Source organism: Xenopus laevis, chromosome 4L, assembly GCF_017654675.1.
Source record: "Xenopus laevis strain J_2021 chromosome 4L, Xenopus_laevis_v10.1, whole genome shotgun sequence".
Lineage (NCBI taxonomy): Eukaryota > Metazoa > Chordata > Amphibia > Anura > Pipidae > Xenopus > Xenopus laevis.
This window is the reverse complement of record NC_054377.1, coordinates 9944011-9969482: the sequence shown is the minus strand read 5'-3', so window position 1 is coordinate 9969482 and position 25472 is coordinate 9944011. Positions and strand designations below refer to the sequence as shown.

The following is a 25472-nucleotide window of genomic DNA, read 5'->3' as shown; positions in this document are numbered from 1 at the left end:
ATTGGGGTTCAAGTCATTTTTACCGATCAGGCAGGTAAAACACTGGCCAGGTTTAACCCAACGTGGGACACACTGGAGTATATTTATCAAAGAGTGAAGTTAGAGGTCGTCACAGTCCTCTAGAGTGAAATTCCGCTATTCTCCATTCATTTCTATGGGATTTATTAAAGGATGAACTTTCACTCATTGATAAATACGCTTTTAAAAATCCCATAGAAATGAATGGAGAGAGGCGGAATTTCACTCTAGAGGACTGACGACCTCTAACTTCACTCATTGATAAATACACCCCGTTGGCTTCCCTTTGCACCAGCTGCTGCTCCGTGTGGCCCCCCCATCCTACTGCAACCGGTGTCATTGTATCTCTCCGTCCCTCGGGGCAGACACTGAGCCCTGGGTATTGGATACAGGGGATTAATGATTTATTGTCAGTTACATTGTATCACTCACTTCCCTGCCTCTCACTGTCATCTCCTCAGTGCCTGTTCCTTCCTCTTCCCTACCTGCCAGCATCACCCGCTCCTCTTCTTCTCCCACCTCCCCTCTCCCCTACCTGTCAGCAGCAACACTCCCTCCCCTTCATCATCCTCTTCTTCCTCCTCCTCCTCCCCAGCCAGAGCTGTGAGTATCAGAGAGAGAGAGAATGGCGGAGAGAGAGAAAACAGCCACTACCCCGGCTGGTTCTTCTCCTTTCCTGGGGCTGCATCTGGCGTCTCCTCCACATTTCAGGTACTGTCTATTGCCTCCGACCCAATCCTGTCTGACCCCCGACCCCAGTCCTGCTGCTCCCCTGTCTCCCCTTACAGCATGGATGTCTTTTTCATGGGCAACACACCTCCCCTGCACCATCTTCCTGACTCCTTATTCCCATACTGTGTGTGTGTGTGTGTATATGTATATATATATATATATATATATATATATATATATATATATATATATATATATATATATATATAATATGATGTCTATGGTCTATTGTTATATTTTTACCTACAGTGTATATATGTGACAGCATACATTATATTGCAGTACTGTATATTTTACTGTATATACAAGCACACAGCAATCCAATGGCTTTATGTAGATATATAGATATATATAGATATATATTATATATATATATATATATATATATGTGTGTGTGTGTGTGTGTGTCTGTGTGTATATCTTATGGCCATAAGCACATACACTCACACACACACACACACACACACATATACATGAGGAGGGTACTAAGCTCCGCTGCTGTTGCCTTGGGTTTTCTCTGTGCCGGTGACTGTATGGCAGGGTGTGGTGTAAATAAGGCTGGAGAGCATTGCCTGAGCCCTGCAGAATGGTACCTGGCACACAAAGGGTTAAAAGGTATGCTGGTAGGACTATGTGGATTTTTGGGACCTGGAATGATTTACTATAGGGACACAGGTCGGAGTGTAATCCCAATAACCCCCTTATTAAACGGAGGAACAGGTGGGGGTAGCAGAGTGGAGGCAGCAGTTGGGGCACCTTCCCGTCTGTGGGTGATTACTGTGGGTGATTACTGTGGGTGATTAATGAGGTGATTAATGTGGGTGCTGAGGAGTGTGGAAAGCAGGAGTCAATTAGCCTTAAGCACCAATATGTAGTAGACGCTCCTCAATTGGGTGGCTTTATGGCACCCTGGCACAACTGCAGTTAAATGGGTAAGAAATGGTCCATGATCTTTGGTTTGTCATATGTCTGGGCTCACAGTTGGTTTCCTTTGGGCATGTCCATATCTGGCAACCAGTGGACCGCTGCATAGACTGCAAAGGACTGGCCTTCAGGGCTCACAATCAATTGAATATGCAGCTGGTGAGGCTAGTGCCGTGCCACCCCCACCCCGGGTTTGTATTGTGTTCTCTCCAACTGGAGACTGAGATAAATAGAGAGCTGCCCAGTATCCCATGTAATGAAGGCACAGTTGGACAGACGTGGGCACCGCCGCAGCCTCGGAATGTAAGATTTGCTTCTCCTCGTGCTAAAGAGGCGCCTGTCTCACTGGATCTGCTCATTGCTTCTGTGCTGGGTCAGTGCATCTGTCAGTTACTGAGTGCATCTGTCTGTCTGGGGTGAAAAAGGAGGGTGTGAGAGTGACCAGCAATGCCAACGTGTGCTAGAGAGATTCATGCTGGGGATCATGGAAGAACTGGGGAACTGGATATTAGGGGGGTACTGGTATAATATATAGGACAGTGTTGTGCAATCCAGCCCTACAGGAAAGATACATTATATATACCCACCCTGTCTGTGGGTGCTGGGAGTTGTTTTCCACAGATAGAGTCCGAACGGCAAGATGGAGACAGTAGGGAAAGATGGAATTGAAAGATGGAGACTGTAGGGCAGGATGGGGACAGTAGAGTAAGATGGAGATAGTAGGGTAATATGGAGACAAAAGACGGAGACAGTAGGGCAGGATGGAGACAGTAGAGAAAGATGGAGACTGTAATGAAAGAGGGAGACAGTAGAGAGAGATGAAGAGGACAAGATTGAGGCAGTAAGTCTAGATTGAGTCATTAGGACAAAATGGAGACGAAAGATGGAGACAGTAGAGAAATATGGTGACTGTAGGACACGATGGAGCCATTAGGGCAAGATGGATATGAAAGATGGAGACAAAATGATGGAGATGAAAGATGGAATCATTGAGAGTCACATGGAGACTGTAGCAAAAGAGGGAGACAGTAGGGCAGGATGAAGACTGTAGAACAAGATGGATAGAGTAGGGCAAGATGGAGTCACTATGGCAAGATTGAAACAGTAGGGCAAGATCGAAACAGAGTAAGATGTAGACAGTAGGGCAAAATGGAGATGAAAGATGGAGATAGTAGAGAAAGTTGGAGACTGTAGGACAAGATAGAGTCATTAGGGCAAGATGGAGACAGTAGAGAAAGATGGAGACTGTAGGACAAGATAGAGTCATTAGGGCAAGATGGAGACAGTAAAGAAAGACTACGACAAGATTGAGGCAGTAGGGCTAGATGGAGTCATTAGGGCAAGATGGAGATGAAAGATGGAGACAGTAGAGAAAGATGGAGACTGGGACAAGATGAAGACTGTAGGACAAATGGAGTCACTAGGGCAAGATAGAGATAAAGATGGAGATAGTAGGGCAAGATAGAGATTGGAGATGAAAGCTGAAGTCGTTAGGGCAAGATGGTGACAGTAGAGAAAAATGGAGAGAGTAGGGCAAGCTGGAGTCATTAAGGCAAGATGGAGATGAACGATGGAGACAGTAGAGAAAGATGAAGACTGTAGGACAAGATTGAGACTGTAGAGAAAGATGGAAACAGTAGGGCAAGATGGAGATAGTAGGGAAAGATGGAGTGGTAGATGGATGGAGACGGTAGAGAAAGATGGAGACAGGAGAGAATGATGGAGATAGTAGGGCTAAATGGAGATAGACACAGTATTGCCCATTCACCTCTTACTAGAGGAACAACTCACAGGGATCTCAAACAGTGGAGATGTTACACTCATTAGGCCAATAGATAAAATGATACGTCTGTATTTCCGGCATTTCCAGCCTGTGGCCCCTCTAGTAACAACTTCTAGTAAGACTGTTGAGTAAATGAGATTACATGAGATTGTATGAGCTATTGTTCTGCCATTACTGACTGTGAAACACAAGCTACAAAATCCATTGTGTCTGGGACCCCGACAGCAGGTCCCGTTTGTGCCCAGTCCCACAATACTCACCCACTCATTTACCCCAGGGATATTTCTATAAAAACCTAATCAGGAAAATAAGTGATATCCTCATTAATTGTTTATTTATATGTCTGATATTCAGTTCTCATTAATTGTGTAACCATTTGTTCTGCTGATTATTGAGGTGCCAGGCGGGGAGGGTGGGTGCCAGACACACAGGTACTCAGTACTGCTTTACTTTCAAGCCTGTGCAGCAGCTCTATGTGCCCTGTGCTGACGATACAGAAGCAAATCCATCAGCCTGTGCTTTGTGTTGGTGCTGATGCCATTGTATCACGTGATGCCCATCTTTAAATCCACAACTCTCTTGCTCTGTGGTTTCCCATGTAACTGATTGTTAATGTGGGAGACTCAATATCCCGTCCCCTGAGGGATTATAAAACCACCTTCCTGGAAAAGGAAATGAGAAGGTGTTAAAAGGGTTGTTCACCTTTAAATTAACTGTTAGTATGATGTAAAGAGGGTTATTCTGAGACAACTTGCAATTGGTTTTCATTTTTTTATTATTTGTGGTTTTTGAGTTATTTAGCTTTTTATTCAGCAGCTCTCCAGTTTGCAATTTCAGCCATCTGGTTGCTAGTGTCCAAATTCCCCTAGCAACCATGCAATGATTTGAATAAGAGACTGGAATATGAATAGGAGAGGCCTGAATAGAAAGATGAGTAATAAAAAGTAGCAATAACAATCCATTTGTAGCCTTACAGACCATTTGTTTTTTTGTTTTTTAGATGGGGTCAGTGACCCCCATCTGAAAGCTGGAAAGAGTCAGCAGAAAAAGACATACAGTTCGAAAACTATAAAAAAAATGAAAAAATGAAGGCCAATTGAAAAGTTGCGTAGAATTAGCCATTCTATAACATACTAAAAGTTAACATACGGGTGAACCACTCCTTTAAGGGGTCATTTGTGATCACAGACACAAGTGCAAAGAAAAGAGCGTTTGTTTTTTAGGTGGGGTCAGTGACCCCGTTTTGGAAGCTGGAGTCAGAAGAAAGAGGCATTTACTTCAAAAACTATAAAAAAGAAAAGTGAAGGCCAATAGAAAAGTTTGCTTAGGATTAACCATTCTATAATATACTTAAAGTTATCTTAAAGGTGAACTACCACTTTAAGGGGCAGATTTCTATAACAATGGTGTTCTAATACTCCAGACTTTGTCCCTTTACGACCCGTGGCACGTTGGACGTATTCAGCGCCAGCACTAGTGATGGGTGAATACATTTGCCAGGCTCGAATTCGCAGTGAATTTAAGTGTTTCACATACATTTGCGAAAATCCTGCGAAAATTTGCCAGCATCAAAAAAATTTGGACGCGCATTGGAAAAGTCGCTCGCTTCAAAACCGACGTGCGTCAACACTATTTGGATGCCCATTGACTTTAACACCAGAGTCAAAATTAGAGTCTTTTTAGACAATTTTTCGGCGAATCGAAATGCAAGAATTTCACCCATCACTAGCCAGCACTTTTTTGTCAAGCAGTGGCTTTCATTTAAAGGGGTAGTTCACCTTAAAGTTAACTTTTAGTATGTTATAGAATGGCTCATTCTAAGCAACTTCTTCATTGGTCATCTTATTTATTTTTTATACTTTTTTAATTATTTGCCTTTCTCTTCTGACACTTTCCAGCTTTCAAATTGGGGTCACTGACCCCATCTAAAAACAAATGCTCTGTAAGGCTACAAATGTATTGTTATTGCTATATTTTATTACTCATCTTTCTATTCAGGCCTTTCCTATTCATATTCCAGTCTCTTATTTAAATCAGTGTGGTTGCTAAGGTAATTTGGCCCCTAGCAACCAGATTGCTGAAATGGCAAAATAGAGAGCTGCTGAATAAAAAGCTAAATAAGTCAAAAACCACAAGCAATAAAAAATGAAAACCAGTTGCAAATTGTCTCAGAATATCCCTCTCTACATCATACAGAAGAGACCATTTTAGGGAAAGGTTTAGGTTCCCCTTTATTCTTTGTTGCAGTACAGTGAGCAGCTAAGCCCCTTTTGGTCACATGCTCCTCTCCCGCAGAAACCACTGTTCTAATTTATAGCGTTGCAGTCGTCAGCAGTTTCTCTCTGTACCAATCAGCACTTGCACCTCGGGATCACTTCAATGGCAGCTTGTGGGGGGCTGTCTGGTGTTCAAGGGGGCATTGGCTTTACTGTACTTTAATTGTTACTATCCTATAGGATATAAAGTTTGAACACTTTGACGTATTTGCACAAGTATAAAGCATGCTGGGAGATGTAGTCCAGCAACATCCAGCATGAGGCAGGCAACACAGTCCTGATTCATCAACTCCCTACAACCTTATTCTCCTTCATTTAGAGTAGCGTGGAGGGGGTTTCTTGAGCCAGGGTGCTGTTCTGCACAACCAAATGAGTGGGGTATTATTATTAATATTATTATTATTATTATTATTATTAATAAAGCTGTGGTTCACCTTTAAAGGAGAACTAAAGCCTAACTAAAGTAGTAAGACAGAAATGTTGTACATTATGTTTTGTGCTTCTGTACCAGCCCAAGGCAACCACAGCCCTTTAGCAGTAAAGATCTGTGTCTCCAAAGATGCCCCAGTAGCTCCCCATCTTCTTTTCTGCTGATTCACTGCACATGCTCTGTGCTGCTGTCACTTACTGAGCTTAGGGACCCACTCACAATATACAGTACACATAGAATAGAAATGTCACAATATAAGGCTGATTAGTAATTAATACACATAATTACTACATGGCAGCACAGAAACCAGTGCAATTAGCATCAGAATTTAATAATCAGCAAACCTGTAGCATCATCTTATATTACAGCCAGGGAAGCTCATTTTCTGCTGGATAATTAGTGACGAGCCCTAAGCTTAGCTTCTCAACAGCCAATCAGAGCCCACTGAGCATGTGAGTGTCACAGACACTTTCCAAGATGGTGACCCCCTGTGACAAGTTTGAAGTCCTGGATCATTGCTGCTATTGACGATATGAAACTTTAGCCTCGTGCAATCAGTTCACTATATAAAATATGCCATTTTTAGCCACATTCATTTTTAGGGTTTACTTCCCCTTTAAGTTATCTTTTAGTATGTTATAGAATGGCTAATTCTAGGCAACTTTTGAATTGGTCTTCATTATTTATTTCTTTTATTGTTTTTGAATTATTTGCTTTTTTTTTTTCCTTCTGACTCTTTCCAGACTTCAAATGGGGGTCACTGACCCCATCTAAAAAAAAACAAATGCTCTGTAAGGCTACACATTTATTGTTACTTTTTATTACTCATCTTTCTATTTAGGCCCCTCTCCAATATATATTCCAGTCTTATATTCAAATCAATGCAGGTTGGCTATTTATGTATTTTAGGGATGCTCCAAATCCACTACTTATAAGATTTGGCTGAACCCCCGAATCCTTTCGAAACTGAACTGAATCAAATGCTTAATTAGGGGTGGGAAGGGGAAAATTTTTTTACTTCCTTGTTTTCTGACAAAAAGTCACGCGATTTCCCCTCCCCGCCCCCGAATTTGCATATGCAGATTTGCATCCGGTTCGGCCGGGGAGAAAGATTCGGCCGAATCCGAATCCTGAACCGAATCCTGGAATCGGTGCATCCCTAATGTATTTGCCCCATCCCCTGTACATTGTGACCAAGGGAAGCAGTGCTCTCTATATTGTTAACGAGGGTTTCACCTTTTCTGGAAATAAATGCCGGCCTTCCTATTTATTTATCTTTTTTCCCTATTAATAACATTGAGATCAACCATCATTTTTACCGGCCAGGTGGCAACCCTATTGGTAACTCAATATTTGTACCACAAGGCTGGGGGCAGCTTAGAGGCATTTAGACCGTCCGTGCCCATTCCCCATGACTTTGCCTTCCCACTACCCAATAGTGGCATGTAAGTGTAATTTCTGTACAGCTATAGGAACCTGTCTGTATCAGTTTTGCCTATATTTTCTCCAAAACGGGTGTTTATTTGTGCCACCTAGTGGTCCAGAGTAGGCAGTGCAACCTTAATTACACATGTAAGAGGAATCTTCAATAAGAAACAGTCTGTCACGGCCGGCACCCAACACCAGAACAAATGCCAAGCACCCTGGTCTCGGCTCGTGCTTCACCTTTAGTGTGGCCGTCTTTGGCCTCGGGAGGAGCCCTCAGCTACTTGGATGCCACCAGGACTTAAACGAGAGGTGCAAGTCTAGAGGTTCTGGATAGGCAGAGGGGCACGACTGTTAGCGAGAGTCTTTAGGCCGAAGGTCGTGGTACAAGGCGTAAGACAAAATCGTAGTCAGATCAGGCCGGGTCGAGGCAGGCAGAGAATAAGCGTAGTCAGGCAGGCAAGGGTCAAAACCAGGTAGTCAATCAGAAGGATGAGGCAGAAGAGGTAGTCGATATTCAGGCAAGGGTCAGGATACAAGAATTCAGAATAGTCAATGGCCAGGCAGGAGTCAAAACAGGATACGCCAGCGCGTCCGTGTCTATATTAGAAACAAGACGTGCGTCCTAAGAAACAAACATGGAGGAGGAAGAAGCATGGCGTGGCGGGCGTCCCCTGGACCACCAGGGCAAGTCGTTTTTATTGCACAGTCCTACTAACTCTACATCAGGCATCTTTTTGTTGCCTAATCTCAGTGCAGTTTTGGCTTGCTGCTATTATCCTATAGAGACAGTGCTGGCTAGGGGGCTTTTGGGGCCTCTGGGACCTATTTTGAATCCCTGGTAGGAACTGCAGGAGACCATAGAGCATTGATGTATCAATATGTTTCCTATTGATTTAGTCACTTTGCCTGATTGCGGGCAGCCTCGTTAGGACATTATTACCTGCCATTTCCCATCACCCAATCGTCTTCCTTCCTCCCCGCGAGCAGCTCCCGTTGATGACTGACTCCCTTATACACAGAGTCCATAAAGAGCATTAGTCACAACTGGATCAATACTCTCTCTTCTGTCCCATTATACAGGGTTGAGCGGGTTCCTATAAAACATCTGAGTGGCTGAGGGCAGGTCGGTAGCAGGTAGAATCACTGCGAACAACCCCCACTGCCAAAAGTGAGAAGGGCTTAAAGGGGGGGGGGTTCACCTTTAAATGAACTTTTAGTATGATGTAGAGAGTGATATTCTGAGTCAATTTGCAATTGGTTTACATTTTTTATTATTTGTGGTTTTTGAGTTATTTAGCTTTTTATTCAGCAGCTCTTCAGTTTGTAATTTCAGCCATCTGGTTGCTAGGGTCCAAATTACCATAGCAACCATGTACTGATTTGAATAAGAGACTGGAATATGAATAGGAGAGGCCTGAATAGAAAGATCAGCAATACAAAGTAGCAATAACAACACATTTGTAGCCTTACACGGCATTTGTTTTTGTTTTGTTTTTTACATGGGGTCAGTGACTCCATTTGAAAGCAGGAAAGAGTCAGATTAAGGAAAATAATGAAAAAACTATTTTAAAAAAAAAAAAGGTCAATGCAGTTACCCGTAAATCTATTTTTTTATATAGAATTCAGGAAAACTCCCCAGTTGTTTTATCTTATCTTAAAGGATAAGTAAACCTTTAAAATAACTAAATGTAAAATTAATGAGGGCGCTATTCTAAGCACTTTTGGAATTTACTTTAAAGGTTTACTTATCCTTTAAGTCTCTATTTTTAGATGAAGCAATTGGTTTTAGATATGGTAATACTGGTTTTAGGAAACATTTTTGAAACTTTGGCCTCCCTACTTTGACATTCTGGAGTCTAATGATAAAATAATGATTGAAAAGTTTATGCGTAATTCTGATAAAGGCTCGTTTCACTCGTCCATTGATGTTTAAAGATAAATAGATGATTTGTTAATTTTGTCCATTAATATAGCAAATGTTTTATTTCCTTGGTCAGTAGAGAGGAAGATTTTATTTATTTTTATTCTGGATTCATTTATTTTTTTTCATGATGAATTTTTGTTTAGGTTGGCATTTGTTGCTTTATTTTCATTGGATTGAAATGTAATAATTCTTTTATTATGTAAACTGATGGGCTGTATTGTATTGTATTGATTTTGCTCTTACTGATTAATATTTAACTACCAATAAACATAATTGGAAAAGAAAAAAAGAAAAATAATGGATGCCAATTGAAAAGAACTTAGAACCCATTTGACAGCTGGTAAGAGTTAGAAGAAGGCAAATCATTCAAAAACTATACAAAAGAAAAATGAAGGCCAATTGAAAGGTTGCTTAGAATGGGACATTCTATAATTTATTAAAACTTAAAGGGGAATCATCCTTTAAAGGGCATGTAAAGGCAAAATATGAAATACGATTTTTACTTTCTTTAATGAAAAAGAAACCTATCTCCAATATACTTTAATTAAAAAATGTGTACAGTTTAAGAAACCTGACTGTATGCAGTGAAATTCTCCCTTCATTTACTGCTGTGGATAGGAATTGTCAGACGGTCCCTAACTGCTCTGCAGGGAAACAATCATACTTATGAACAGCAGAGGGAGCCCCCGCCTTACTTCCCAGCCATGCAGAACTCAAGCAGCTTTGTTTGTTTCCCTGTAGAGCAGTCGGCGACTGTGTAGAGATTTGTATTGGATTTTATTTTGGCTTTACATCCCCTTTACTGTTTCCAACTCCAGCTGCAGGGACAAAGATCAGATTTAAACAGATAAACTGGGATTCTATTTGGAGGATTATTTTGCTGCAGCCACTGGTTCTGCAGAGTTGGAGAAAGTTTATATTAAACAATACAAAAACGATAAAATCCACATTAGATTACATGACAACACAGGAGCCAGCGCAGTCTGTATATTCTGATTATTAATCAGTCTTGCTGTATTGGCTTCTGGCAGATATTATTTGACTTGTGCTGTTTTGATCATTTATGACGATCCCTAAGCAGCCCAGACCACACTGAGCATGTGCACAGTCTTGGTCTTGCAAAGATGTATAACAAAGTTACAAGATGGTGACCCCCTGTGGCCAACTTTGAAAGCATAAATCACTTGTTTGATTAGGCTTGTGGTGCAGTAAGTTCATGTTTATGTTTAGTATACAAAATACAGCATTTCTAGCCTTATTCTATTTTACACTTTTCATCCCCTTTAATACATTGTTGGCTCTCACTCAAGCAGAGCACAAACATTACAATGGGGCCGTATGGTTTTTGGCAGCAAATTAGAGGCCACCCAGGATACTCGTGGGCATGTGCCAAGGACAAGGCTGTTTTTATGGAGGTTGGGGCCCTGTTATTTTTGTGGCTCATGGAGCGGCACTGTAGGCAGTGGGGAAGTATAGAAACTTCTCTGTGTCGTCTTTATTCTATTATAGTCCAGCACCAAAGCATGTGATATTGTGAAGAATCAAAAACAGTTGCTCCTGTACTCAGTGCGGCAGCTGCACCCAGAATCCCACCACACTAAATAATTCTGTAGATGAAGCAGAGCCGAACACTGCCACTCTGATCTGTTAGTGCAGTTGTATTGGATAAAGGAAGGGAATAAAATATTTTATTACCGCACACCTCCTTCCACTTTTCTGCGTGGTGGTGCTGGTCCTCCGTTAACCAAGCCCGGTCTCCTTACTGCTATGCAATTTCAAAAAACGGTCCGCACACACCAATGTTGCAGTCGGGGATTGTGCCCCTTTTATTAATGCCACCAACAATCAACGTTTCGGGGGGAACACAGCCTCCCTTCTTCAGGATCATCCTGAAGAAGGGAGGCTGTGTTCCCTCCGAAACGTTGATTGTTGGTGGCATTAATAAAAGGGGCACAATCCCCGACTGCAACATTGGTGTGTGCGGACCGTTTTTTGAAATTGCATAGCATAAAGGAAGGGAAGCCACAGCTGAGGATGCTGGGAAATGTAGTTTCTGGATGGCGACGCTGCCTGTTATTGCCGGTGAATGAGTGAGGTCACAATGGGATTGTTATTGCTAAAGTCTCGTCCCATTGTTTACAGGGAGGGAAGCAGTGAATGGAGGTGATGTCATGCTGCAGGGTGAGTAGATAATGGGCTGACTCATGACTTACTAGCAGCTCATTACTTCTCGTTAGCCACAACATGCATGGCCACCAGAACTCCCCGCCACCTTCTCCCAGTTTAACTCCTTGACCTCGGTGGATATGTGCCTCCTCCTCCCTCTCTCTCTCTCTCTCTCTCTCTCTCTCTCTTGCTCTCTCTGAGCAATTGCTTGAAATAGGACGAGTGGCTGGCGACAATAGGGAGGAGAACAGCCATTACTCAGGGACGTTACAATGGGCACTTATGGATTTTGCAGTCATCAATATTTTATTAGATGATTTTGTTTTCTTCTTTCTAAGTATAACAAGGGCTGTATATTTTAATAACTGCCCCCAACCCCCTGAGACAGGAAAATTCCACTGCAGAGCCCCATAGAGGAATATTAAAGGGAAAGTAGAGTGTAACTCGATCATGCATTACCCAATATCTCTCCCAGAATGCTTAATACTAAGGGTAAACCTGCTGTCAGCTGTAGCCAAGCAACCATTAGTGATGAATTCATAAAGCAACACTGTTTGATCAGACAATTCCCAGGGGCAGGGGGGCACTTGTTGCAAGAGCATCTCCCAGTCTGATCCTACCTGTTCCCTAATGTTATGCAGAGACATGATTTCTAACAACAAAACTCCTAAACTTTGCTATGGGAACTGATAATAATGGCCAAATTGCACTGTCATCTCCCTATGTTACTGCTTCTAATCACTATGGGAGTGGCCCCCATGGAGGAGGAGCCCAACATTGCACCGCATCCCTTTTGGAGTACATTTTGGGATGAAAAGATGTTGTGATATGTTGTGCTTGGATTCACCAATAACAATACTGCTGAGACAAAACCTAATTAAAAATGCAAGAGAATTGACCAATGAGAATGCTACTCGGGCATCTTGCTGTTATTTTACATAGGGAGATTATAAGGTTATAATGGCTACATGATATGACCCTGGAATGGGACATCAGGAGGAAGGACGGACTGCTGTTTAGTCGTCCTGTGATAGAAAAAGTGGATTTAAAGCTTTCAGCTGCAGTTGCAAGAACACAGAACATGGAGCCAGGTTGTCACTGAGCATCTGGGTTTCTCATTGGAGGATACCTTTGCATATTAATTGAGCTGCTGGCTCTGGAGATCTGGTGAGAGGTTTTATGGTGAGAAGTGTAATGATGGCATTCATGCTGTATGTGGCTGGACTACTACAGCTCCCAGCATGCTCGTCTTGAAAGTCAATAAAAGCAGCAGCACTCCGGTATTATTGAAAAAGTGAAAAAACTTTACTAAAAGTGCCTTAAGGCAATGTTTCGGGATATTCTGGCCCTTTGTCAAGCCTTTAATTAACAATATCATCACGTGTTTAAATAATCACAAAACAAGAAGGAGTCAAGAGTTTCACCTCCATATTACCCATAATACCCATTATCCAGGGGGAAAGTTCTTGCTCCAGGGTGACATTTGTTGCGTAGGGGTGTTAGGATAGATTTTGAGCCCTGGAAACTCTGTTCTAAAGATACAATACCAATTAGGTTTATATTTGTAGTAGGGGTTATTAATAGGGGATGCTGGGAATTGTAGGTAAAAATAGATGATTAGATAGATAGATAGATAGATAGATAATGATATATATATATATATATATATATATATATATATATATATATATATATATATATATATGATACATAAATAGATTGATAGATAGATGTGATAGAAATATAGATAAATAGATACTGTATATAAATGATAGATCGAGAAATCGATAGATAGATGATAGATAGATAGATAGATAGATAGATAGATAGATAGATAGACAATGATAGAGATAGATAGATAGAGAGAGAGAGAGAGAGAGAGAGAGACAATGATAAAGATAGATAGATAGATAGATAGATAGACAATGATAGATATAATGATAGAGATAGATAGATAGATAGATAGATAGATAGATAGATAGACAATGATAGAGATAGATAGATCGAGAGAGAGAGACAATGATAAAGATAGATAGATAGATGGATGGATAGATAGATAATGATATATATATATATATATATATATATATATATATATATATATATATATATATATATATATGATACATAAATAGATTGATAGATAGATGATAGATGTGATAGAAATATAGATAAATAGATACTGTATATAAATGATAGATCGAGAAATCGATAGATAGATAGATAACTAGATAATGATAGATGATAGATAGATAGATAGATAGATAGACAATGATAGATATAATGATAGAGATAGATAGATAGATAGATAGATAGATAGATAGATAGATAGACAATGATAGAGATAGATAGATCGAGAGAGAGAGACAATGATAAAGATAGATAGATAGATGGATGGATAGATAGATAATGATATATATATATATATATATATATATATATATATATATATATATATATATATATATATATATATGATACATAAATAGATTGATAGATAGATGATAGATGTGATAGAAATATAGATAAATAGATACTGTATATAAATGATAGATCGAGAAATCGATAGATAGATAGATAACTAGATAATGATAGATGATAGATAGATAGATATATAGATAGACAATGATAGATATAATGATAGAGATAGATAGATAGATAGATAGATAGATAGATAGATAGATAGACAATGATAGAGATAGATAGATCGATAGAGAGAGAGAGAGAGAGAGAGAGAGAGAGAGAGAGACAATGATAAAGATAGATGGATGGATGGATAGACAGACAGACAGACAGACAGATAGATAGATGGTCATGTGGCCCCCAGTAGAACTGTGCAGAAGAAATCTATAGTATCAGTGAGTGGTGGGAGTGAGGGTTTGGACACTGCCATACGCTGGGCAGATTGTGCTGCTGTCAGACACTTGCCTCCATCTATATTTAATGAGCCAGATGCTGAGCAGAGAGCCAGAGTTCTGCTTACACTACACAAGGGGAAAGACAGAGGAGGCCCTGAGCGGAGTCGATGGAGTCCAGTGATGATGAGGGCAGTTGGCTGGAGAACCAGTGGGAGAACTGGTAGGTTCCAGGGGCCACAGTCAGACATAGGGCCCGGGGCAGGGATGTAGCAGAGGGGAAGGGACGGGAGATGCAGATTCAGTCGGATACTCTGATCCTTTCCTGCAGGTCATGCACTGATTCTGTTGACTGTTCAATTCCCAGTGCTGTGCCCCCCCCCCCCCATGATTTATGTCCCTATAGGGGGTCTGGTTGTTGGGATTTGGGGTGAGATTAGTAGTTGGCAACTGAAAACATCAATAGTATTATGTCACCATCATCGTCATCATCATCATCATCATCATCACAATGGAAAGACGTTGCCTCCAGAACTACGTCTCCCTGTGCCCCTGTGACCCAACCCTGAGGGGTCTCTGACTTGAGAAATACTTTTACTGAACTGCAACTCCCAGCAGCTCCTGCCGTTGGAATGCTGACAGCATGTATATTATAATACAGATTATTATTGCAAGGTCTGCTCCTAGTGACAGCTGGGGGTCTAGGGCAGCTCTGTGTGTGGGGCAAAAAGAGACATTTCATTTGTATTAGTGCAACGTGGTGGTGCAGCTTTGCAGGGGCCTAACTATAGAGGAACAGACCCAGAAGCTGCTTTGGGGCCCAATAAGAATAGGGGTCAAAACAAAAATCTCTAAAATGTTGATGGGCACTTTGTGCTGCTGCCTTTGGTGTATTTTAATCTCAGACCAGGGTCTCAGAATAGCCCTATTGGGCCCCAGGCTGGACAGATTCCTTCAGCCCTTTCATATATCTCCATAAGTCTATACTGCACAATATCCTGTAACTGATATCCTTATAAATGGTGCTTAGTGATGTCATCAGTTATAATCAATGCTCAGTGATATAATTTGTCACATGACTCAATGGAATGTGTGTACTGTAATACGTTATGTTGTAAAATATAAGGATATTAAAAGTCACATTTGGCCTTGTGCCTTTAAACGGTCATGGAACTCCTTGGTGACTTATAATATCCTTATATTTTACAACAGGGGGCACTTTATTCACTGTATTTGGTACTGTCCCACCTAATTGGAGTGAGAGTTGGCTCATGTCCGGTTCTCTGGTGGTCCTTGGGGGCCCAGCCCAAAAACGCATTTGTGTTTTAACTATAAGACTCACTAGTGAATGCTCAATATTTGGTTAACCCTTCTAGAGCCAGTTCGCCTGTAAGACTTTTGCTTGGTATTGGCAGGTTGGGTTAATTTTGGAACGTAGCATTTGGTTAATTAACCCTGGTAGACCCAGTTTCACTTGTACACCTTAACTGGCATTCGTTTAACCCCTCTAGTGCCAATTTCTGCTGTAAGATTTGGGTTAATAATAAAGCCCGAAACTTAAAGGTTGGGTCTCTTCTTGTAAAACTTTAGTTAGTATTTGTTTAACCCTTCTAAAGCAGTTTTTTTTAACTGTCTGGTATTGGTTTAACCCCATTAAAGTCAGGTTCTGCAGGAAGATGGGTTAATATTGGGTTAACCCCCCCTTGGCGATCTCTTCATGTAAGACTTTACTTACTATTTAATTAACCCTCTGAGAGCCGGTTTCACCTGTCAGACTTTAGTCAATATTGGTTGCCAATTTCTGCTGTAAGACTATTATTGTGTTAACCCTTCCTGAACCACATTGTTGTGTAAGAATTCAGAAGATGTTAAAGTAAACCTTCTGGAGTCAGGTTCTCCTGCCAGAGTTTGTTCACTAATTTGTTCAATAGTGCCAGATATTGGTTTAACCCCTCTAGAGCCAGTGTCTGCTGTAAGACTTAAGTTATTATTGTGTTAACCCTTCCTGAACCACATTGTCATGTAATATTTCAAAAGATGTTAAAGTAATTCTTCTGGAGTCAGGTTCTCCTGCCAGAGCTCAACAGTGCCAGATATTGGCTTAACCCTTGCTGGGTCATTTTATGCCAAACAACAGGGTTCCCCCCCCCCCAATTTTGAGTTAACCCTTCAAGTTCCAGGTTTGCTTGCAGCCCTAGCTTCTGCAGATCTCTCAATCAAAGCATCTATGGTCATGTTGTTCAGGATGTCCTATGCCGATTATAACCGTTAGGGGCCCTGGAAGTCGAGGGGCCCCAGGCGGATTGACTGATCAGCAGCGCATATGTCTAAGAATTATGTCTTATCCTGTAAGTTTAGAGGGGTCCTACAATGATTTTGCTGTGGGATCCCTTCCCCCCCAATTATTATGGGAAATGTTGGGCATTGAATAAGACAAGTGCACAGAGAGTCAGATCTGATTGAATTATGCCCGTGACCTTTACTGCCCTTTCCCTGCACTGCATTAGAATGGAGACATTTGAGCTCATTTGCATAAAGGGGACAGCGCATCATTTGTTTATCTCGATAGTTCGCAGAATAGGAATAAACAATCGTCTGCAGAATCAAGAAAAGGAATTAGGGCAATTCCGCACAACTGCAGCTCTGGCATTTTGTCACCCAGACAAGCATTGGGCAGGAGACATCATACTCAAAAGATACTCTGGATTAATTTAATTTATTTAAAGGGTAATGTTGCCTATCTATCACTTAGACTGTAAGCTCTATGGGGCAGGGACTTCCTTCCCACGATGTCTCTTACCACATAGCACTTAAAGTGGAAGTAAAGTCTAAAATAGAATACGGCTAGAAATGCAGTATTTTGTATACTAAACATAAACATGAACTTACTGCACCACAAGCCTAATCAAACTAATGATTTATGTTTTCAAAGTTGGCCACCGGGTATCACCATCTTGTAACTTTGTGATACATCTTTGCAAGACCAAGACTGTGCACATGCTCAGTGTGATCTGGGCTGCTTAGGGATCGTCATCTATTATCAAAACAGCACAAGTCAAATAATATCTGCCAGAAGCCGATACAGCAAGACTGATTAATAATCAGAATATACAGACTGCACTGGGTCCTGTGTTGTCATGTGATCTAATGTGGATTTTATAATTTTTATATTGCTTAATACAAGCTTTCTCCAACTCTGCAGAACCAGTGGCTGCAGCAAAATAATCCTCCAAATAGAATCCCAGTTTATCTGTTTAAATCTGGCTCCATGATCTTTGTCCCTGCAGCTGGAGTTGGAAACAGTAAAGGGGATGTAAAGGCAAAATAAGATTCAATACAAATCTCTACACAGTCACCGACTGCTCTACAGGGAAACAAACAAAGCTGCTGGAGTTCTGCATGGCTGGGAAGTAAGGCGGGGGCTCCCCCTGCTGTTCATAAGTAGGATTGTTTCCCTGCAGAGCAGTTAGGGACCGTCTGACAATTCCTATCCACAGCAGTAAATGAAGGGAGAATTTCACTGCATACAGACAGGTTTCTTATAAAAACTGTACACATTTGTTAAAGTATATTGGATATAGGTTTCTTTTTCATTAAAAAAAGTTTAAAAAAAATGTTTTTTGCCTTTACAAGCCCTTTTTGTATTTTATAGAATGGCCAATTCTAAGCAACGTTTCAATTGATCTTCATTATTTATTTATTTTATAGTTTTTGAACTAGATGCCTTCATCTTCTGACTCCAGCTTTTAAACGAGGGTCACTGACCCCATCTAAAAGACCTGTAAGGCTACAAATGTTATTGCTACTTTTTATTCCTCATCTTTTCTATTCAGTCCCCTCTCCTATTCATATTCCAGTCTCTTATTCAAATTAGTGCATGGTTGCTAGGGCAATTTGGACCCTAGCAACCAGATTGCTGAAATTGCAAACTGGAGAGTTACTGAATAAAAAGCTAAATAACTCAAAAACCATAAATAATAAAAAATGAAAACCAACTGCAAATTGTCTCAGAATGTCACTCTCTACATCATACTAACAGTTAACTCAAAGGTGAACAACTCCTTTAAGACTCTTGGGGTCCCTGACAGCAGTACCCCTTGTACCCCCTTGATGGTAGCATTGATCACAGGGCATGCAGTACATGTTACCTATTACTTATAAAGGGGAACTAAATCCAAAATCTGGTTTTACATAATGAAAGAAATTGCTATTCTAATTTAGCGGGAGATTTTGTAAAGGGGACATAACACTTCTGCTGCACCCCAAATCTTGCTAAACTACAATTCCCAGCATTCTTTAACTAAGGCTTATAGCATGATGGAATCTGTAGTCCAGCATCTGTGCACATGTGTAACAGAAATACATTTTTGGGTAAAATGTCTAAATTCACCAATATATATCTCCATGGCTTGCTGTGCTGTAAGGTGATATTTTATTGCGGATATTTTATTGCACATGATGGATGGTCCCTTGAACGGAGACTCATCCCCAGCTATTGATTTGTGCTCCCCAGGCTCACACACGATATCACGCTGGAGGAGTTTGAGGATGAAGATTTATCGGAAATCACCGAGATCACAGATGAATGTGGGATTAGTTTGCACTGTAATGACGGCCAGCACTGCAAGGTGAGTCCTGCCATGAAAATTTGCTGGCGTCAAAAAAAACATTAATCGGAAGCCCATTGACTTTAATGCGAATTGACGCGGGCGTCAAAATTCACGCTACGCGTATTTTTAGCCGTTTTGCAAATTTCGAGGGAAATTCACCGATTTTTGGGGTAGAGATATGGGGCAAATTTGTCCATCTCCAATGAAGATGGTTTATTCCTGTACAGTATCTGTAGGAGACACCATCTATATTGCTATATTTCTATACGTATGGATATACAGTTGCTGGCAGCTTTTTACAGCACAGTTGGGATGGGTGGAAAGTTGGTTTCAGCATCAGCATTAGAAAATGGACTTTAATAAAAGGACAGTCAGTTTATGGCCAAGGGATGTGCTAATGAGTAGTTCATTGCACCCCAAATCTCATTCACCTGGGCCTCCAGGTGTGTCTCGGGGAGCAAATTCTCTCCACTGGCCTTCAGAATGAGCCCTCACCACTGCTCCTGGGCACCTTAGTGGGCACATGTCCCAAAGGCCATGCCTAGTCCAGCAAGTTTTGGGGGGATGGTGGTGGTACCCCTCTTTCCATCACATGTGCATGAACTGTCCCATGCATGCATGTTCATATAGGGGGCCACAGGCCCGGACTGGAAATCTGTGGGTTCTGGCAAATGACAGAGGGGCTGCTATAAGGTCCCATAGAAAGTCAGTATTTAGTGGGCTGGTGGGGGCTGATTGGGCCTCTATGTGGGCTAATTGGGCCTCTGTGTACCTGAAATGCCAGGGCCTATTTTAATTCTCAGTCCGGACCTGGGGGGCCATGTCTTAGGCTGGCGCTGACAGTTTCATATTATTATGATACATAAGAGCCACGATTGTTCTGTAAATTATATAGTGAACAAAGTACCCCCTATAGTAAAATATAAGGATATTATAAGTCACCGAGGAATTCCATGTTTTTATACAGGTCATGGAACTCCGAGGTGGCTTCGAATATCCTCGTATTTTATTATATTGCACAAGTTTTAGAGAGTCATGTGACATCACTACTCACCGTTTATAAGGATATCATTTACAAGATATTCCTGAGACTTTTGTGAATTATATATAGTGAATAAAGTACCCCCTATTGTAAAATATAAGGATATTCTAAGTTACCGAGGAGTTTCATGACCATATAAAAACACGAGGCCGAAGGCCGAGTGTTTTTAAACAGGTCATGGAACTCCGCGGTTACTGGGGGTACTTTATTTATTATTATACACAAATTTCAGTGAGTCATGTGACAGAAATTACATCAGAACTCACCGTTTATAAGGATATAATAAGATATTCACTGCTCTTGTGTATTTTATATCCTTGTACAGTGCTTGGTGATGTCATCAATTATAATCAATGCTTAGTGACATCATATGTGTCACATGACTCACTGTACATTACAATAGAGTACTCTGCTCAACAGAGCTTACAATTTAAACAGAACTCTCTTTATACATCTTTATATATTTCTGTGTGTGTGTCATTTCCCATCTGCCCCAGATTGTTGGCTGGCGTCTCAGTGTAGGACACAGGGTCCCTCGGGGGGGGGTGAGCTCGTGTTCGATGCATCTGTCGATCTCTGTTGATCTTCCCCATTATCTGGCGCTGCCCCCGGCTTTGCAGTTGGGCCCTTTGCTTCTCATTGTTATTCTACAGCAGTACCAGTACCACACAGGGCCCCCGACATGGGACGCCTTCTCCTTTCCACCAGTTGAACCCATGTGTCTGTCTCTTTATTTCTCCCATCTGCTCCCTCTCTCTCTCTGGATAATCTCTCCCAGTCTCTCCCTTAGGGACACCGTAACTTTCCCCCTCTCTGTCCTGCTACCCCCCAGCTCATGATGTCACTTGTCCCTCTCTCCCTCCCTCTGGTCCCATGACTCTGTCTCCTGATCCCCCAGAGCCGCCTGCGTCGTGAGCCTGGTCCAGCCCCAGGAGGAGGGGGAGCTGCCAGTCGGATCCAGGCGGAGATGCTGCAGTTGGACTTAATCGATGCTGGCCACATCACCGAAGAGGAGAGCGGTCCCCCTGCTGAGCCCCGACCTAAGCTCCCTCCATCCATGGACACCTACAGACCTAAGAGACCGACCACCCTCAACCTGTTCTCCCAGGCAGCACCACGGACCCAGGTATCAAACTTATATCCAGGGGACCTCACAGCAAGCAGACCTACACTGCCATATGGAAACAGCTACAATGGCATCGCCCAGTGGGCAATAAATAGGCAACATCAGGCACCACCACTTTGTTCCGCCCCCGAGGAGCCTGCGTCATGGGATATAATATAAAAGTTTACTTTACAGCTTCAAAAACTTCATTAGAGCAGAGACACACGCTGCTACTTCGGGAGATTAGTCGTCCAGCGACAAATCGCTTCATCTTTGGGCGACTAATCTCCAGCGTGATGGCAATTTCCGGCACTTTGTTTTCCGAAGTTGCTTGCCTCACGAGTAAAGTTCGGGCGGCTTTGGAAAGCCAATGCGTTCTGAGTGCCATCCCGCCAGCAATTTACATTCTAGCCGGCGGGAAGGCAGTTCGGGGAGATTAGTCGCCCGAAGAAGAAGCGATTTGTCGCTGGGCGAGTAGTCTCCCGAAATAGCAGCGTGTGACTCTGCCCTTAGCAGTAGCTCCATGACCCCCTGGAGGGGACAGATAACTGTCGGGATTCTACATATACCCCAGAACCTATATACACCCCAGTACCTGCTTATATTGTATTGCCAGTAGCCTCCAGTAACAGGTAAGTAGCCCTGACTGTACTCACTACAATGTTCAGTAAGTGCAATACACAGCAGTCACAAGCCCATCTAGAACTCTCTCTCTCTCTAGAACAGTGATCGGTGGAGTCAGGTGACATCGAGATGAATAAAAGGCCCATGTAAGGGGTCTGTATTCTGTAAATATAGTGATCCGCTCATTGTACTGTTACTGTACACTGAACTACAATTCCCACCGTATCTGTTTGATTTGGGTTTACGTGATATCTCAGGGCTGTCAATTCGAGGCCAAAGAGCAGGTTGCAGGTGTTGGAGAGTGAGGACAATTTAATTCTTAATAAATCTGGGAGTTGTAGTTTAGCAACGGCTGGAAGGCCACTGGTTGTATGTCTCATATTAATTTTTATGGAAAGGCCGGGGGGGGGCATTTATTGTCATGGCACCCTGGGGAGATGTCTCATGGGCCCTTCCCTTAATTTGTAGGCCAGGGTGCATGGGCTCAAAGCAGGCTCCCCCTGACTGTCAGATTTAAAGGAGTCGCCGGAATCCCGTGAGTGTCCCTGTGTGTCGGCTCTGTAATCTCAGCTAATAGGAGTCATTTAATCCGGCCAGTGGCTGCTAATGGGATGAGGGCAGGGAAATAGCTAATCTCCCTATGTCATTCCATAATCTCCCCCCACCCCCACTCTATGGCCTCCCAATTGCCTTCTTATCTCTCCCTTTGCCTCTCTATCTGCCCCCACCTATCACACTCTCTCTGTTCCTTCCTATCCCAGCATGCTTTGCTTGCCCCTTGGAGAGGCAGAGGGGGTACAGGGTGTATTCCTGGTAACACTTCTGTCTCTGTCTCTATTAATGTGATAACAAAGAGTGATAATTTGGACAGTTTGCAATTGAATTATTTAACATTTTCCTTAGCAGTTCTCTAGTTTGGAACTGAAACTGTAATTTAGTTGCTAATGTCTCACTGACCCTGGTCCTACCCCAACCAGTGAATGTCAGTGAGAGAGAAGGAATGAATAGAGAGATCAGTAACTGACAATAATATGACCCTACATATCTCACCTCACTCACCTAAACTTTCCCTTATACTCACTCCCTTACACTCACTCTCTTACACTCACTCACTCACTTACACTCACTCTCGTACACTCACTCTCGTACACTCACTCACTTACACTCACTCCCTTACACTCACTCCCTTACACTCACTCTCTTACACTCACTCTCTTACACTCACTCTCTTACACTCACTCTCTTACACTCACTCTCGTACACTCACTCACTTACACTCACTCTCTTACACTCACTCTCTTACACTCACTCCCTTACACACTCCCCTTCTCCTTATTTTTACTCCCACTTACTTTTACACTAACTCCTCTTTTTTATCACTTTTTCCCAACACTCATCCACTACACCTCGTCTCCCAAACAATGACACCTTCTCACTGTCTCACACTCACTCCCTCCTTCTCTCTCTATTCCTTACACTCACTCCTCTAGTTCTCTCACCTAATATTCCCCCCTCTTTACACTGTCTCCCTTAAATCACCCCTCCTTCTCACTTTCTTCCATACAGTCACTCCCTCCTTCATTATTTATCTTACACTCACTCTCTTGTCATTCTCTCTTCTTACCACACTCTCACCATTAGCCCCCTTGCTTCTTCATACACCTCTGCTATTCCCCCGCTTCTTTTTCCTGGCTTACAGGGGCACAGTATATACACTGGTAAAACTTTTAGAAGTGTTTGGGGCCCTACATTAACTTGCTGTTGGGCCTAGTAACTTCTAGTTATCCTGCTTGGCACCTCTCTGTGCTGATTTTTTTCCTTCCTTCCTTCCTTCCTTTATCTTTTCCTTCCTTCTTTCCTTCCTTCTTTCCTTCCCTCCCTCACTTCCTTCATTTCTTTATTTTTCTTCTGTCCCCTTAAGCTCTTCTTTCTTTATGTCTTTTTTCCTTCCTTCATTCGCTCTCTCCCTCCCTTCCTTCATTTCTTTATTTTTCTTCTGTCACCATAAGCTCTTCTATCTCTATGTCTTCCTTCCTTCCTTCCTTCCTTCCTTCCTTCCTTCCTTCCTTCCTTCCTTCCTTCCTTCCTTCCTTTCTTCCTTCCTTCCTTTCTTCTTTCCTTCCTTCCTTCCTTCCTTCCTTTATTTTTTCCTTCCTTCCTTCCCTCCCTCACTTCCTTCATTTCTTTATTTTTCTTCTGTCCCCTTAAGCTCTTCTTTCTTTATGTCTTTTTTCCTTCCTTCATTCGCTCTCTCCCTCCCTTCCTTCATTTCTTTATTTTTCTTCTGTCACCATAAGCTCTTCTTTCTCTATGTCTTTTTTCCTTCCTTCCTTCCTTCCTTCCTTCCTTCCTTCCTTCCTTCCTTCCTTCCTTCCTTCCTTCCTTCCTTCCCTCCCTCCCTTCTTTCATTCCTTTATTTTTCTTCCGTCCCCTCAAGCTTCTTTCTTTCTTTTTCCTTCCCCCTCAAGCTCCTCATCTCTTTTTTCTTCTCTTCCATCCCTCCCTGCTTTTCACCCCCTCACTTTATCCCCACTCACTGATTTCCATGGTTATGGCAGAGCTAGAAGACTGTAAGTGGTCAGAGATGCCTCTGCCTGACACCGTCCATCATGTCCCACCCTTTTAATGCTGTCATAAGATGCAAAGAGAATGTGATAATCCCCTCACTGAGCCTACATTTCCCAGGAGGCACTGATGTGCATTTCTCTGAAACTCCCAGTAGAAGGATCAGGCAAAGAATTCTAAAAGTTGTAACGTATCAACAGCCGGAGAGAGATTCGGGGATCTCTTCATCTCCCCAAGAAAGATTTAGAGCACAGAATATTAGGGTCTTTGGGAAATACTGGATAATTGTATATATGCAGGAGAGTGGGGGATCCTGCTCTTTGTTATGTGCTGTCACAGGGAATTCCCATATCTGTTGAAACACCCAAACAGCAATTAGCTCTGTTGGGGAACATCAGCCTGTGAAGAATTGGCCTAGCATTTAATCCAAATGGAACAGTTCCACAGCGCCCTCTTCTGGCTGGAAGTAGAAATGCAGGGGGGGCATATTACCTTCTTGCCTCTTCATGACACTCTACTGGACAGTACAATAGGTAGGACCTGGCACAGTTGGCCCAGCATACACCTCCTAAAAGTGTTTCTGCCTGTCTGGGAGGGGATTTCAGGCATATCTTAAAATAGGCCCCAGCATTTTATAGATTTAAATGCCCACTAAGACCCCGTGTGCAATATGGCAGCTTCCTGTAGTGCCTCTGGTCTGATCTGATGACTATAACCCCCAATCCCTCATTGAAGATAAATTGGTTATCACTATCTGAATGCCTTTAACTTCAGGTGCCATACATATGAGTAGGGGAGTGGGGATGGATTGCAGTGGCCATGAGACATGTGGTTTGTTCCCTTCCATAGGACACCCTGAATAATAACTCTTCTGTGAAGAAATATAGTTGGCAGGACCGAGTGTCCCGCTCCTCGTCTCCACTGAAGACAGGTAAATTGGCCAACTGTATCTATTAAGGGGTCTTTAAGGTGGCCTTTTTCATGTGCCCT

The 25472-nt window shown here is 42.2% G+C and overlaps 1 protein-coding gene across 2 annotated transcripts in view; it reads left to right on the top strand.

Moving 5' to 3' along the window:
* The first annotated feature begins 336 nt into the window (after nt 1-336).
* The window catches only part of LOC108713772 (C-Jun-amino-terminal kinase-interacting protein 1), a 29851-nt gene continuing 4715 nt past the window's right edge, over nt 337-25472 (top strand). Inside the window, exons 1-4 of one of the 2 annotated variants that reach the window (XM_041589814.1) lie at nt 337-729; nt 19050-19164; nt 21087-21314; nt 25332-25413. In XM_041589814.1, the coding sequence (XP_041445748.1) occupies nt 644-729; nt 19050-19164; nt 21087-21314; nt 25332-25413 (511 nt within the window). In that variant the 5' untranslated portion in view covers nt 337-643. Of the gene's footprint in view, nt 730-14658; nt 14760-19049; nt 19165-21086; nt 21315-25331; nt 25414-25472 lie in introns of those variants that run through there. The other variant, XM_041589815.1, reaches the window with a different exon arrangement.